Source organism: Coenobita brevimanus, chromosome 82, assembly GCF_032717465.1.
Source record: "Coenobita brevimanus isolate Jiangsu-jjx chromosome 82, ASM3271746v2, whole genome shotgun sequence".
Lineage (NCBI taxonomy): Eukaryota > Metazoa > Arthropoda > Malacostraca > Decapoda > Coenobitidae > Coenobita > Coenobita brevimanus.
This window is the reverse complement of record NC_137035.1, coordinates 5,706,011-5,722,096: the sequence shown is the minus strand read 5'-3', so window position 1 is coordinate 5,722,096 and position 16,086 is coordinate 5,706,011. Positions and strand designations below refer to the sequence as shown.

At 41.4% G+C, this 16,086-nt stretch overlaps 2 protein-coding genes across 2 annotated transcripts in view; one reads left to right on the top strand and one right to left on the bottom strand.

Annotated features, from left to right (window-relative positions):
• The first annotated feature begins 1,789 nt into the window (after positions 1-1,789).
• LOC145409641 (la-related protein 6-like) lies at positions 1,790-6,904 on the top strand. Its single transcript, XM_080279992.1, has one exon. It carries the CDS (start codon positions 2,206-2,208, stop codon positions 3,682-3,684), a length of 1,479 nt encoding a protein of 492 aa, XP_080136118.1. The 5' UTR covers positions 1,790-2,205; the 3' UTR covers positions 3,685-6,904.
• Positions 6,905-15,201: 8,297 nt separating this feature from the next.
• The window catches only part of Raf (serine/threonine kinase raf oncogene), a 52,073-nt gene continuing 51,188 nt past the window's right edge, over positions 15,202-16,086 (bottom strand). The window contains exon 14 of the mRNA XM_080279993.1: positions 15,202-15,400. Coding sequence (XP_080136119.1) covers positions 15,224-15,400 — 177 coding nt within the window. The 3' untranslated portion in view covers positions 15,202-15,223. The remainder of the gene's footprint in view (positions 15,401-16,086) is intronic.

The following is a 16,086-nucleotide window of genomic DNA, read 5'->3' as shown; positions in this document are numbered from 1 at the left end:
TCCTACCACAACCTTCTTTCAGATCGTCAGTATGGGTTCCGTCAGGGACACTCCACTGGCGATCTTCTCACCTACGTTTCAGACTCCTGGTCATCCTCCTTTCGGGACTTTGGCGAAAGCTTTGCCATTGCACTTAACATCTCAATCGCTTTCGATCGAGTCTGGCATAAATCTTTAATTTCCAAACTGCCCTATTACTGTTTCTATCCTTCTGTCTGTGCCTTCATCGCTAGCTTCTTTTCTTGTTCTATAGCCGCTGTTGTAGACTGCCATCGTTCTTCTCCTAGATCTATCAACAGTGGTGTTCCTCAGGGCTCTGTCCTATCATCAACTCTCTTCCTCTTATTCATCAATGACCTTCTAAGCTGTACATCTAACCCTATCCATTCGTACGATGATGACTTCACCCTTCACCTTTCCATTCGGTTCCCGCAAAGTCCATCTCAGCAGTTACATCAACAAACAAGGGATGAGGCTATGGCACACCTAATGTCTGACTTGGCTCGTATCTCTGACTGGGGTAATAATGCTCTTGTTGCTTTTAATGCATCATAGACTCAGTTCTTACACCTATCAACCCACCAAAATCTTCCACAGGAGTACCCATTATTGTTTAATAATATTAAGCTTAATCCTGCATCGTCCTTGAACATGCCTGGGGTTTCATTCACTCGGGACTTGCTTGGAAAGATCATATTACATCTCTCGTAAAATCTGCTTCCAAGAGATTAGGTGTGCTAGGCTGACTCCGTTCCTTCTTTACCCCTGCACAGTTGTTGACTTTATACACGGGTTTTATCCACCCCTGTGTAGAGTACAACTCTCATGTGTGGGGAGGCTCCCCACATACAGCTCCTCTCAATAGGGTGGAGTCAAAGGCTTTTCGTCTCATCAGTTCTCCTCTGACTGGCTCCCTTCAACCTCTGCCTCTTTGCCGCACTGTTGCATCTTTATCTCTATTCTGTCGCTACTTCAATGGTCACTGCTCCTCTCAACTGTCTGCTTGCATCCCTCCACCTCTACGACGGGAGCGTAGCACGTACCGTCTAGCAGCAAACTCTCATCCCTTTTCGGTCCAACTCTCTAATGCAAGAGTTAACCGTTACTCCCAGTCCTCCTTTATGCAACAGGTCAGCTCTGGAACTGTCTCCCTCTGTCTGGATTTCCTGCTAACAATGATCTCCAGTCTTTCAAACGCAGTGTGTCCGGGCATCTCGAAATGATCGGATCTTGAATTTGGCTCTCTCTTGTATTTTGTCTTTCTCCTGGAAGGAATAGTATTGCGGGCTCATGGCCCTTGGTTCCTTGTTTCTAGCAAAAAAAAAAAAAAAAAACGAGAACCTGGTGGACTGCAGGTTTGTTACCCTTCTCATGTAGTCTACCATCCTCCTTTCGGGAGATAGGGAGGGAGCTGAGGGATGTTTGTATAGCCAGGTAACAAAGCCAGTGAGACAGTGCCAGCACATGAAGGCGTCCCTCTTCAGCAGCATAATTACATACATACTCTACATACATACATATTTACATACAGTACTATAGTTACATACACACTCAACGTCAACAGAATAGTTGATTGTTAAGGGAAGGACAAAAATGTAATACTGTTTTGTGACCCCCTGCACTGCAGTCTATTCAGCTCCTTTGTGAAGCCATATAGGCATTGGGGTGGAGGGGGAGGAGGGTGGAGGATAAATATACACATATATAAGACAACAGTGAGGGTGGTCTTCACTCCTCAGTCCGCTGCTGCCATCAAAGCCAGGCTTGACTGAGCTGGCTGGCCGTAGTTGTCTTGCTAATAGCTCGTCTTTTCTAACTTGCAGTCTACTGGGTTCCCATCCAGACAAGCCCTTGGTTACAACGACCACTATCACCACTACTTCCTGACGAAGATCTCTATCTTCTTTTGTCTCAGTTGATGGCCTGGTGCTGTCAGACTGAAGGGTCAATTTGACTGGCTATCAAGAAGACTCATTCCTGTCTCAACCAAGGCTCACTGAATTTCATTCAATCACGATTAAGCTGAAGTGACCCAGTTCCGTCAGGTAAGAACAAAGAATCCATAGTCGTGGTTATTCCGAGCTTGCAGAAACTGCAGACACAAGCAAAAAACAATTGATTAAAATACAAGTAACAGCCAAAAAAGAAAAAAAAAAAGAAAACGCACAGAAAGGTAGGGAGAGAACCCAGAGTGAAGAAACTGCAATGTTGAGTCTTCTGTCACGTATTGTGTCTGGTGGGGACAGTGAGGAACACCGTGGAGCTGCAGATGACAATGTATCTTACGATATTTCCCTACCATCATCATCTTCCTCAAATACTGACACTGATGAGGAGCTCATCGTGTCTCTGAGCCCCCCAACCATCAACATTGACCAAACAGAGGTGGGTGAGGATGCTCTGGCTGTGCAGGGGGAATGCGGGGGCAGCCAGGGAGAGGGGGAGAGAAAGAGAGAAGAGGAGGAGGGAATGTTGGAGGAAAACGAGGCCCGACGGGTGGTGGAACTGGTTGAGCACTACCTGAGTGATGATCATCTGGTGAAGGACATGTTTCTCCTAAAGCATGTCACACGCCACCGTGAGGGCTACATCTCCATCAAGCTCCTGGCAGCTTACAAGAAGGTGAAAAGAGTGGCACGAGGGTGGCGCGGGGTGGCTGCAGCATTGAAGGCCTCTGAAACACTGCAGTTGAGCCCAGATGGCACCAAAGTGCGACGTAAGACGCCCCTGCCAGCCCACCTGCACCAGGACACAAAACCCTTCAGAACAGTCCTGGTAGCTGGCCTTAGCCCAGACAACGCCTCCATGAGTGCCATGGCCGAACTTTTTGCAAAGTTTGGGGAGGTGACTGCCCTCCAGCTTCACCGGCCTGGTGGACGCTGCTTGCCTGAGGTGCGGCAGGCGGAGCAATACAATCCAGGCCTGATGGGGGAGGTGTGCGTGTTGGTGGAATATGACAAGGTGCACCATGCTCGCCATGCCATCAAGCACCTGCTCAACACCCAGGAGTGTGGTCTGCGACCGGTGGAACTCCCTCGCGCTCCCTCACGTGACTCACCTCGCCCTGACACCCTCAACATCACCACTGAAGGGGAGAGTGCGTACTACAGCACCTCAGACTTCTCTGAGCCGACATCACCGGTGTGCCGCACCCGACCGCATCCCCGCACGTGGTCCCCACATTCCCCTTACTCCTCCTTGGCCTCCTCACCGTCTCCCTCTCCACTGGGTCCCCGTCGCCGCGTAATGACACAGAACCAGCAGTCATCACCAGAGTCATCACCTCCATCACCATACACTCCTCGACGTGGGCCACCCACACCCAGCTCCTCCCCTGAGGCCCATCTTGAAGCTCGGTGCTGCCTGCATCCCCCCGGGTCCTCTCCCTTGCCTCGTCGCAATCTACCCCGCCCCCGAGACTCTCCTGTGCCTCGATGCCCAGCCTATAGGGGTGCAGAGGGTGGAAATGTGGCAACTCACAGTCCGTGGCTACGGCGTCGCATGATGTCGGCTGCAAATGTGACATCTGGATCAGCCCGTTCCTCACCCTCTGCATCACCTGCACTGCGTCGTCGTCATGAGAACGTACCAATGGTGCCAGATAATGTCACTCGCTTCCCCCGTGGCCCCGATGGTACCAAGGGCTTCACCCAGCGGCACCTTGTTGCCCCAGCCCATGCCTGACAGAGCACAGGGAGGGGCAGCCTTGGCTAGGGAAGGGAGGGTGGACTACTGACTGTGATATCAACACACAGCTGGCTCACCCCATCGCTGTCATTTTTGCCCTATTGCTCAATAAACTCTCATATTTCTTATTTTCACCTAACATAATTATCCTAAAAATTATGCTTATGAAGAGAATAAAGCTCCACCTGATTGCAAGAATAGTCAATAGCCCCAAAATCTCAATTTTCTGGGTCAAGATGTGTACTTGTATTGCTATTCCACCAATGAGGATAGAGACTTGTCATTTTATCACTAAAAATATCCATCCATGAGGATACAAACTCGTCCTTTTACCACTGAAAAGTAGATCACTTGAGATGGTATTCCATGGGTCAAACTCAAAATTGGCATTTTTGGACATTGGCTCTTCTGGCACTCAACCACAAACTGCCACAGTATTATATCATAATTATATACCATCCCTCTCTCAGCTTAGGAATACTTGCCAGCAGAGGGAAGTGAGGTGAAATATTTGGTGAATTTTTGTCCTAAAATTTAGGTTTACACAATACATGCTGCTTAGTCTTCCATCTTTCTGTTGTCAGATATGTTACTCCTGGAAGGCCTGGCTATGAATAAATAGCCTCCACATTGCCCTGTCCTCCACCACCAGCCTCCCCTATCTCCATCCCGTGCCACTCTCACTTATACATCTCTCCACTCTATCCCTCTACCTCATCCTCAGCTACCCTCTCCTCTCTTGCCTTCCACCTCATTCACAAACATTCTCTAAGGCAATCTCTCACTGTACCTTTGCCCCACAAGGCCAAATTTTTCTAAGGAAAAATAAAATTGAACGAGGAAGCTCGTCTTTTATTTTTAAAATGATTAAAGCTGATACAGAGTAACATTTTGATGATGATAAAACAATGTGGTAATGGAACATGGGATGACTGCACTACAGTATCACTGAACGTGAAGTCTGTACAAGGACCAGTGTGTCCAGAGCTGGGTAGATTGGAGGTTAGGGTGGAGGTGGAGGTATAAGAGTAAGAAAATTAGAGGGTGAGATGGAGGGGAAAGTTGGAGGGGGAATATGAAGGGGGAGGTACTCATATAGGAGTAATATGACTGGAGGGGGAGGTAAACGAGTATGAAGATTGAAGGATTAAGTGAATGGGGAGATATAAGTATAAGAAATAAGAGGGAGGCTGGAATGGGAGGTGGTAAGGTAAAGTGTAAAAATATGGGGGACCTTGGAGGTGAGGTAGAAGTGGGAGGTTGGAGGGTAAGGGTTATTAGTAAGGTAGAATGGGGGGTCTTGGAGAGCAACAGGGAAAAGTGAGACACTGGAGGGAGGAGTAGAAACGAGAGGTGAATGTGAAACTTTGGAGAATATGCATAAAGAGAAGGATAGAGCACTCTTTGAACATGAAGGATAAGCAAAGAGAAACTTAGAGAGAAAATGCATAAAATACAGGACCGGCAATGAGAGGTGAAGGAGAGACAGAGGCAAGAGATTTCAGGCATAAAGTCAGAGAAATTAACAATGGCATGAGGAAGAGACAGAGAGGTAAAGGAATTGGTAGGAAGTGAAAGAAAATAGGACAGAGAATTTGAGGGGGATGCAAAGCCAAGAGAAGTAATGGTTGGGTGAAAGCAGGGCAAGAAATTTACAGGTTGGGGAAAGATGGGGTAAGTCATGGCAGGGTTTAAAAGTTGATGATGTGGACAAGGGGCAAGAGATTTGAAAGGTCCAGGAGGTGAGGGGGGTGGCGTGGAAGAGGAGGGTTTAAGTGGTGCCAAAATTCAATACCAAGAGAGAGACCTTCACTTGCTGGTCACCTATGGAAAAAAAAAAAAAAATTAAATAACATCAACAATAAATAAAATCATTATGAATAACTAAAAACTTTCTCCTCCATAATAAAAACACTAAATGATCCACTTTTATTTAAATTAAACCAACCCAAACGCCTCCAATCTAATACATACAATTCTATGCCACTTTTATCATAACACAAGTACCAGCATCTTGCTTTCCATATCATAATGCAAGAATCAGCATCATATTTCTTCCATATTTATACTTTCCAAATAATTCCACCTTTCTTTCATTGATAATCCAGGCAATAAGTTTCTACCGATGCACTTACCACTCTGCCATACACACAATATAAGGAAAAATCTGTGACCAATGCATCTGCTTCTTCCTAAGAAGAAGGATCAGTGTGCCACATTTGATAATACTCTGAACCATTCTTTACTGGCTTACTGAGTGAGGTTTAATCCCTTTGAGTTCAGTTAATGTCCTTTTTGGTTTATTCTTGCTGCTGACTAGGGGCACAGCCAGGATTTTGTTATAGGGGGGGGGGGAGGAATGGAGTTTGGTTACCATTATTCTTGAGTTACAGCTGCTTGGAAATTGTTGCCACAATAGACAGATTAATTAAAAATGCATCTGGTGCTGAATGGTAATGGAAACAAACCAGTAAACAATCATCAATAGTAAATGAGTGTATAAAAATATGACAAAACAACTGCCTTCTCGTTCAGCTCATCCATACACAAAGGGGGTGCCTGGACCCTTTGGACTGCCCTCCAAGGTTGCACCCGTGCTAATAACAGTTTTATTTTATGCAACTTAGGAACGGCCTCTCGTACTCAAGGGTTTATTAATGCCATGTCTAACATTTCCTGTTTGAACTCAATCCTAAGTAAAATCATCTGGGGATAATAAGATTAAAAAGACATCCCTGTACTCAGTTGGTTAATTCAGGCTTGTTTCATTGGCCAGGATTCTTGTCATTAACGAGGCTCATTAGCACTTCTTCCTTACTTACAATTTCTGCATATGGCACATTGGTACAGTATTACTTTATATGTTATCTATGCCCTCTATGTCAATATTACAAAGGCATATATATCATGTAAGAGAACAGTAAGGTGTAATACGAGAATAAATCAATCAAGAAGAGGTGCTTAGGAGCATCCTTAACCTGAGAACTTTGCTAATATCATGTCCTGTTAATACTGAATACACCAGACCCCAAGAAGCCTCACACACATACGCACAGGTGTCATACATTCAGAACAAGAGGCCCTAAAGAATAAAAGAATGAACATCCAGCTGTATTCTAGTTGGCACAGCAGGTTCTGCAGCATCTCTTCTTTAGCATTTTGTATGTTTCACCTTGACTTTTTCTTGTGTTATTTTATACTGTTGTAATATCGATTCAGTCTGCACTAATTACACACAAGATGATGCTGAAGTGCAGTGTACATTATAATACTTAAATATTGATGCAGTTTGCATCAATACCATACAAGAGTATACTAAGGTGTATTGTGCAGAACTAACTTATTGGGGAAGAGGAGTTACAAAAACCTTCAATGCCACTTAGAAGCTGACTCATCCTTCTGACCCTGAATCCATCCAACTTACTTAGGTTAGCACTGCAAAACTTAACAAAATTATCAATAAAAAACAGTTAAATTGTTTCCCAAATGTGCATCTCGGTTATTAGTCAATTAAATGTGCAGTGCAAACCTTAGCAAGATAATGAATACTGAACAAAACAGACCTATCTTGTCTTGCATAATTAGGGTCTCCAATATGTATGGAAAATTAGTAACTTCGAATTCAGGGTTGCTTTGTTGTTGTGGCCCCAGGCTCATCGGGACTTGAATCCAATGAGCTGCATGCTTAAGTTTGCAAGTCTGCTCTTCTGCAGTCCACCATCCTCCTTTTGAGTGACAAAGAGGGAGTTAAGGGATGTTTGTATAACCAGGCAAATGAGCTGTCTGGTTATATCGATGCCACTACAAGATATAACAGTTGAGTTGCTCAGTTACTTCAATACCACCACATGAAGGCACCTCTCCAGCAACTGTTACTGACCATATTCAGTTACCATAAAATATAACCTGGATACAACTGAAATAATAATTTAAAAAAAATAAAATTCTAACTCATCACACACACACACACATAATATCCCCAAATGTTTTCAACGTGGAATGTTGGGGAAAAAGTGATCGTAAATTTAATGAAAGGAGTTGTGCAAGTCTTACAACCTATTTTGTGCATTTTGGTTGCTAAAAGTAAATTAAGTCTGGCCTCCTCCACAGAAAATGACTTTTAGGTTCATATACACGTCTGAGAAGAGAGTTTGTCTAGCACGTCTTCCTTACTAGTTCATCTCTATATATCTTGCATGCTGACATTCTCTTGTATGCTATTTATGCAACCTATGTCACTAAAGTAAGATCCCATCATCATCATCATCATCATAACCATCATCTGGAACTCTTGTTTTCCCTCCTAGGATGGTGTGAAATATGATCCAGAAAGCAAGGGGGGGGGGGGAAGTAATCAACAGTACAATATGCTTTATATTCTATTTCCAGATTTTTTTTTTCCAAAGGAAAAGGAAGTTCTACTAGTCATGAAGTTCATAAAAGTTATACATGCCCCTTCTGGTAGGAAAATTATCTCCTAAGCTCCACACAATTGTCAGGAGATAGCAAGAACAGTGAAAAAGGGTGGAACTTGATTGCGGTCAAAGAGATATACAGTAAATGCCATAAAACTTCATCAGGATTGAAGAGAGATAAAGTAATTAGCATAAGAAAGAATACCAATGTACAACAGTCAACATAAATAATGAAGAAAGACGTGCCAGAAAAATCCGCTAATCTGACAATGATCTGACCTTTAGGATGCCAGCTGACAATATGGCTGAAAAGGTTTTAAATAAACATAAAAAGTCCATGTTCAATCATCAGGTAAAAATGTTTGTTTATGTTTTAGACTAGAATATAATCTGCTCCTGATGGACACATCCTCTGTCTGAACATAAGGTCAGCTGACATACAACACAAACACCCAAATTATTAACTACCTATTTCTTTCTTTCTTTCTTTTCTTTTTTTTTGTTAATGTCCAAAAAACTATCACTTAAACTCACTCACATTTTTTTTTTTTTTACAATGTAGCGTAGTAAAAATAATATTGCCTACAATCCAGGAGCTCATGAGACATATATACAAATATATATACGTATATGTATGTATATGTATATGTAAATATACAGTATATATATATATATATATATATATATATATATATACACATACCAGTATATATATATATATATATATATATATATATATGCCGTTTTTCCCGACGTATATCTCGCATTTCTGTTTAAACCAAAAAAATGCTCTCAAAGTATATCCTGTGCATTTTACATTGAAGCTAACTATTTTAATAGAGAAGGAATGGACCACAGTCGAACACAGAAGTGGCTATGCCTTCTGAAACTGATGAAAGCTTACCTCTGTACTATTTTTTATCCTTCACAGTCTCATGGCTGTATTTACACTAGGCCTGTACTATGATGTTATCATACAGTGAACAATTCTTCAATCATTATCAAAGTACTGTAATGGCATCAATACTTTTGCTTTTCACAAGACCAACGATGCTCTGAATGGCTTGTTTACCATCAACTCTATGGAACATGTTGCCAAACAGAAAACTTCAAAAGTGCTAAGCTCAACTTTAAAACATGCTAAACTATAGTGCTACACTGCTACACCCATATCAGTAAGGAAATTCTTCTCCTAAATGGATTGGTCTGCTGAACTTAATATTGTAAATAATGAAGTTACACGAGTATCCATAAGGATGTGGTAATCTCCTTTTCTTTTAAGTAAAGAGAATGGCAGAATATGTCAGAGTTACAATGGAATTTTCGCCAGTTTTGGTAACTGCTGTTTGGTAGCTGGCGTGTCGAGCCAAAACAAATGCCACATGGCTGTTATTTTGAGTGGTTTGACATTTCTTCTCTGGGATTTCAGAGATATAGCAAAAAATAATATAGGTACCAGTACATTTGAAATTAGAGTGCTATTGTTTGTAAAGAAATTAACGTATTAAGATCAGCATAGCAAATATCCAATGAAGCATCGTGGTAAGGTAGAAGCCCTGCAACCTCATGTTCTTGTTAGACTAGGCCTAGACCTAGTTCTTTTCCAAATTTTCTCTTGAAAACTAGGGCGTGTGTTATGCGCCGGAGTGCGCTTTAAACTGGCAAATATGGTGTATATATATATATATATATATATATATATATACACAATTCATACGTAGTATGTAATGACTTCTGTAATACACGAAGCTTGGTCAAGTATGTACATATAAATTATGCATTTTTTTCCTCTAAATACTGTAATGCTTTATCGGAATACTTTTGAGAGCTTTGTGTAACATCATACTGGTAACTAGACTGCAAAAAGGATGCAAAATCGAGGCACCACAATGCCAGGAGAAAGATACGTATTCACTCAAAAGGATTAAATACAGTGGAATCTCCTAAATCGCGGTTTTATGGGACTGGGCACATGCCCCGATTTGAGCATTTCGCGATTTAGAAATAACTAATCTTATGGGAAAAATTGCTTATGAGTCTATCATTTTGGAAAGTTGTCCCCCATACCCAAGAACCTATATCAAACTGGTCACCAGTGAACACTGATAACCCTTCCTCGAAGAAGTTGCAGGCTGAGGAGTTACGATCAGCAATGGTTACATTGGGAAGCCAGAGGAACCAAGGGGGGGGGGGAGATCCTCTCTCATACACCACACCAGAACCACATGCTGTCAACAGAGAGGCGACAATGCACGAGCACGAGCCGCGCGGCAGGGCTCTCGTGCACATGCCTGTCAGGCTTGGTGTAGGAGGGATGTGCTGTGACTGGCTTAGAGTAAGTGCTATGCTTGAATATGATTGGTTTAGTAATTAACAGAGACCCTATGGAAAGAGAGACTGGACAGCCAATATTTAAAGCTGCTTGCTAATTGGTCGGCCGACATGGCACCATTTTTGTGCAAACGCCTCACAGCCTGGGTGCTGGCTGACTGTATCATCTAAAAATACATCTCATCACCTGCTGTGATAAATGACTGGTTGATGAATAAAATAATGCTTTAATGTAGCAGATTTTGTTAATTTGAGCTACTGAAATATCCGTTTCAATCCCCATCTCTACGTATGTAAACACCAAGATAATCGCCGAAATGTAATGTTGCCAAATCCAGCAACAAAATGGGAGGGTTGGGGGGTGCATTTACTGGTGCTTTTTTGTCCTTACTAATGGTCTGACTGTGCTGCATTTTGGTGCAACAGCACAGATGGACCCACTATGTGACTTCTTTGACTTCCCTGTGATCCACCAAGAAGGAAATTATGGGACATTTAAGTGAAGACAGCATGCAGGTGTGCGAGTGAGTGTCGCTGGCTTTGCTAGGCAAGTTTCATGTACAGTATTTGGCCCACATCCATACAGGGAGGTAAGTCTTAATAACATCCCAATGAAAACTACTGTTCTACAATTAAGGATATCGAGAAGAATGACAATGTTTAAATTCAACCAAAACTCCATCAAACTTAAAAACCATGAGAAAAACAAGTAAACAGTGCTGGTGTTAATCATTCCAGTCTCATCTGGCAACTCATCCCAGATCTTCATATGCTTCAAAATTTGTCTACCTGATACAGAGGAAAATCTAATTTTCATACAGCTTTACTTATTAAAGAGAACACCATTTGTGGAAACATAGCATAAAAGATGTACAAAAATGCATCGGGAAACCTTTACTATCAATGCTGCAATTGCAAATTACATGCAATTTCCACAAATTACTGATATTGCAAACTGTTGCACGATGTTGCCAAGTATAATGAATTTGCTGTTTAGAAACGCGTGATTTAGGAGACTCTACTGTATATGAGGTCTTTAACATAATGCAGTTTTTTCTGGAGAACCAACAACAACAATAATAATAATAATAATAATAATAATAATAATAACAGTAATAATCTACCCATCCATCCATCATCAACTCCCGTGTTGCCCTATGAGGAGTGTAGAAGCCCAGGACTAGGCAAGTTGGTCCTGACATTTAAGATGAGCAATATAATAACAATAATGGTTAATCGTTTGCTTCCTCAAAACACCACTTCAAGATAATTTAACTAGTGCTCAAAACCTTGAACTTATAAAATATAGGAGTTTACATAAAAAAAAGTAACAAGTGAAAAAAACATGGCAATTTAAATGTTGAAAATTATGGGAACTCATAACAAAGACTTCCCACACTTTGAGATTAATTCTATAGATGGAAAAAAAAAAAAAAAAAAAAAAAAAAAAACCACAAGTTAGCCATACATGCCATTCTGAAGCACAGGGCACCATACTCAGCTCAAAGGCATATAGCTATTGTCCCCTTCCCTCCAGTGGCACATTTAAAAGTTAATTCTTCCTATTTTCACAAGATTTTATTAAGATTCAGAGACTTTTTGAGCTGGGGGGTTAGATCAAGCCTTCATTTACCCCTTCATTACAAGATGTTTCCCTAGAATTCAATAACAGTGTTTCGAGTATGCACGAAGAAACTAAGATTAACCCTTTCAGTTAGGTGCTGGCGAGAGATACCTTCATGTGCTGACTTAGAATGGCAACCTTCCATAACCTCAATGCAGTCTGTTTTTTGTAACACTCTCTCAGTTGAGAATAGTGCACTCTGCTTCCAAAGCCTTGCGATCTCGGTAAACGAGTGAAAACCCATAGATCTCTAAATGATGTCTGGGGAATCAAAGTAAATAACAAAAACTACTATAAATGGAAGAAACACAATCACATAATTTTGCAGCTTGGGGAACTGAAGATATAACAAAATTTATTGTAAAAGAAGAACCAATTATCAGAGAATTCTGCACTTCAGGATTCAATATACAGGAGAAAAAAAAATATATGTATATTATAGAATGAGATGGTATAGCATCATTTTGCAGTTTGGGAAATTGATATTATATATATATATATATATATATATATATATATAAAGAAGAAACACTTAACACACAATTTTGTAGCTTGGTGAATTGAGACATAAAATTCTTATAAAAAGAGCAAAACATATTCTGCAGTTTAGGGACTCATATGAATAGCTATTACAGTAAAAGTCCAGTAATCCGAATGGCAGGGGTCCGAGGGTCTTTCAGACTAGTTTTTTACTATTGGGAGGGACCTCTAAAACTATTAGAAATAAGTACATGATCATTAAATAAACACTTAAAATGATATGGGTTATTGCTTTACTCACTGGAAATGCACAGAACTGTAGATGAGGCAGGTACCTACATCCAAGTCAAAGAGCAAGTCCAAGTCTGATAAATCCCTTAAAAAAAAAAAAAAAAAAAAAAAAAAAAAAAAAAAAAAACCAGAAAAATTTGAAAAAATTTCGTCTTGAAAAACTCGGAGTATTGGGATACTGTATTAGGATTATTGGTGGTCGGATTGGAGGACTTTTACTGCATACAGAATAGAAACACTAGGGCATCACTATGCAGTTCGGTAAATTAATGTACTGTGTAATAAAAAAAAAAACTATCATAAAAGAAAAATTGGTTTCCTTTTCCACCACTAGGACTCAAAATACAGACACATCAGTTATTACAAGAAGAAAAATACTGTAAAATTCTGCAGCTTGGGGAATCAAGACATATGAAATGTTATTATTAAAAAAGAAACACCCATACCATTCTGCAGCATGGGGAATTAATATAACCAAACAAATATAAAAAGAAGAAACACTTATACCTTCATTTAACAGTTTAGGGAATCAAGAAACATATATCATTTTGCTGCAGTCCAGGTAAGTTGCATCAAGAAACTTATGAAAACTTTGAGGCTCTTCTCAGACACACGATTAACAGGATGCCATGAGAAGACCCAGACTTAACACACTGGGAACAGCCTTTACCGTGATGGGAGGGGGGGGGGACTACCTGTGGCTTGGAGGGTACAGCAATAGCTGATACGAGACTAGGAAAAATCTGGGAAATTATTGAAAAGAAATATAGAAAATCAGAAGAATTAATGTTAGGAAACAGGGAAAGAGAAATTACTGATAAAAATAAGGAAAAACCAGTGGAATTACTGATAAGCAATGGGGAGATACTGGAGAGCTGCTGATAAAAAATGGGAAATATCTGAGGAATTATTGGTAAGGAAGCCAGACAAACAAGGGGAATCACTATAAAAAAAAAAAAAAAAAAAAAAAAAAGAGGGGGGGGGAGAGAGAGTTGGTAAAAAAAAAAAAAAAAAAAGAGTACTCCTGATACAAAGTACAAAAAAAGTCAATGGAATTGCTGATCAACATGGAAAAATCAGAGGAATTACTAATAAATAATGGGGACAAATAAGGGAAATTACTGATAATAGGGGCAGATTATCTTGTCCTTACACTTTTTTTTTTTTTTGGATTCTCTCACTCACACTCAAATTCTCTTGTCCAGTAAACTTGCCCTACTGCTCCTCTTGTCTTTAAATATATTTTCCCCACTTCTCTGCTTTGATCTTAACTCTCCTTTCACACATACTTTCCTGTCTCTCTAATCAGTTTTCCCTCCAATAGTTGTTTTAAATCTTGCCTTTACACACCCTTTCCTTTCCTATCCCTCTGCCTTCATCCTGACTCTCCACCTCCTCCTACCAATACCCCTCTCCTCCACCTCTTCCTTTCTACCACACAAGATTTCTTTCCACCACTTGTATTAACTTTCTCTTACACACCTTTTCCTTCACCTACCTCATTGCATTTCTCTGAACTCCCCATTTCCTACAAATAACTTCCACCTCCACCTCCCTCTACTGACACCTCCGTCCATATCTTCCACTCTCTCTCTCCTTCCACCTCCCCCTTATTTTCAAATGGCTTTTCTCTTCAACACCTGTTTTAAATCTTCTCTTTACACAAATTTTCTTTAACTCACTACCTCCTCCCTCCTTTCTCTCTACCTCTTCTTTTCTCTCCAGTAGTATCTCCCTCCACTCCTCCTCACTACAACTTCTCTCCTCCCAAGCAATTCTCCTCCACCTCATCCCTCCTCTCCTGTCTCTCCTGCACACACCAGACCTATTTAAATGTATCCTGAAGTTGAAAAAAGGAATGCTGCAGAGTTGAGTGTTGATGACTGTTGACGTTCTATCCAACAGTTCCTTTGAAACAGGCTTCTGTGCACATCTTCCTGCCCTACCTCTCTCCCTTAATCTTCACCCTCCTCCTCCTCCTCTTCCTACTTGTATTTTCTTCCCCCTTCACCTCTTCCCTCCAAATGGTTTCTTTCCCATAATCTCTTCCCTCCTCTAAACTGATTCTTCTTTCCTCTAGTTGTTTTATATCATGTCTTCACACAATTTGTTTAAATTCCTCTGCCTTCATCTTACCTTTCCACCTCTTTTTATCATTACCTCTTTCTTTCACCTATTCCCTCCTCTCACAGCTTCTCTCTCCACCTCTTCTCTCCTTTTCTTGGTCTCTTCCATCAGCCCTCACACAAACTTTCCTTCCTTTTCACCATTACCCTCCTCCTCTCTCGCCTTTCACCTCTTCTATCAGATTTTTTCTCCTCTCAAATGGTTTCTCCCTCCACCTCCTCTCTCTCTCTCTCTCTCTCTCTCTCTCTCTCCCACACACCAGTCCTCTTTAAATGTTGCCAGCGGTTGAAAAAAGGAATGCTCCGGAGTTGATGGGAGTTTTGGGTGACGCACACAGGTACATCATGTCGTCCGTGTTGAGGTGCGTCCGCGTGAGGGTGGGCTCACTGGCTGACCGGTGGATCTTGGGTAGTGAACGCACCAAGGACTCTAAGTTAGCCAGGATCTGCAACAGTAGTAGTAGAAGTAGTAATATTTGCAGACCCAGGCTCATCTGGATGTGAACCCAGTGAACCATACGAAACTGGCAACTTTAACTGGTCACTCTCATAGGTCGTTTGTAGAGGCTACATTGAAGGACTGCTGGTGCTGTGATAGAGCAGTGCATGAGCTGTGTTGTGGTGTGGGGGCTGCACTGCAGTGTGGGCAAAGTGTGGGCAAAGTGCACTATCTGGGAGTTATATTTTGTGTTGATATTGTAGCATGGAAGGGAGGTTGCTGCACCATAGTTTGGCTAGGTGTACTTTAGTTTTTCTGGGATGGATGGTTTCTCAAAGGTGGATGTCCAATGATGGTTCCTGATAATGAAGGGTAATGGGGAGGCACAAAGGAAAGGGTGGTGTGCTTTGGAGAAGGCAGCCTGATGGTGGAGGACATGATGATAAGGCGGCACTTACTTTGCCACCATCCCTTCTAGAATTAGGGGAACTGGCTATAAATAAACACAGTACAACCTCCCTACGTCAGCATTGCCGACTTAAGCGAACTGCCAACCTATGAGAACCACCTCTTCCCCCCCCCCCCCCAAAAAAAAAAAGTGTCTATGATCACTTACCAAGTCTTCATATGGTAGTAGGGTGTACTATCGCCAGCCAACAACCAATATACTGACTTAATTTTGACCTCTACAAA

Coding starts and splice junctions, on each gene's coding strand:
- LOC145409641 (XM_080279992.1), top strand. CDS start 2,206: ATGTTGAGTCTTCTGTCACGTATTGTGTCTGGTGGGGACAGTGAGGAA.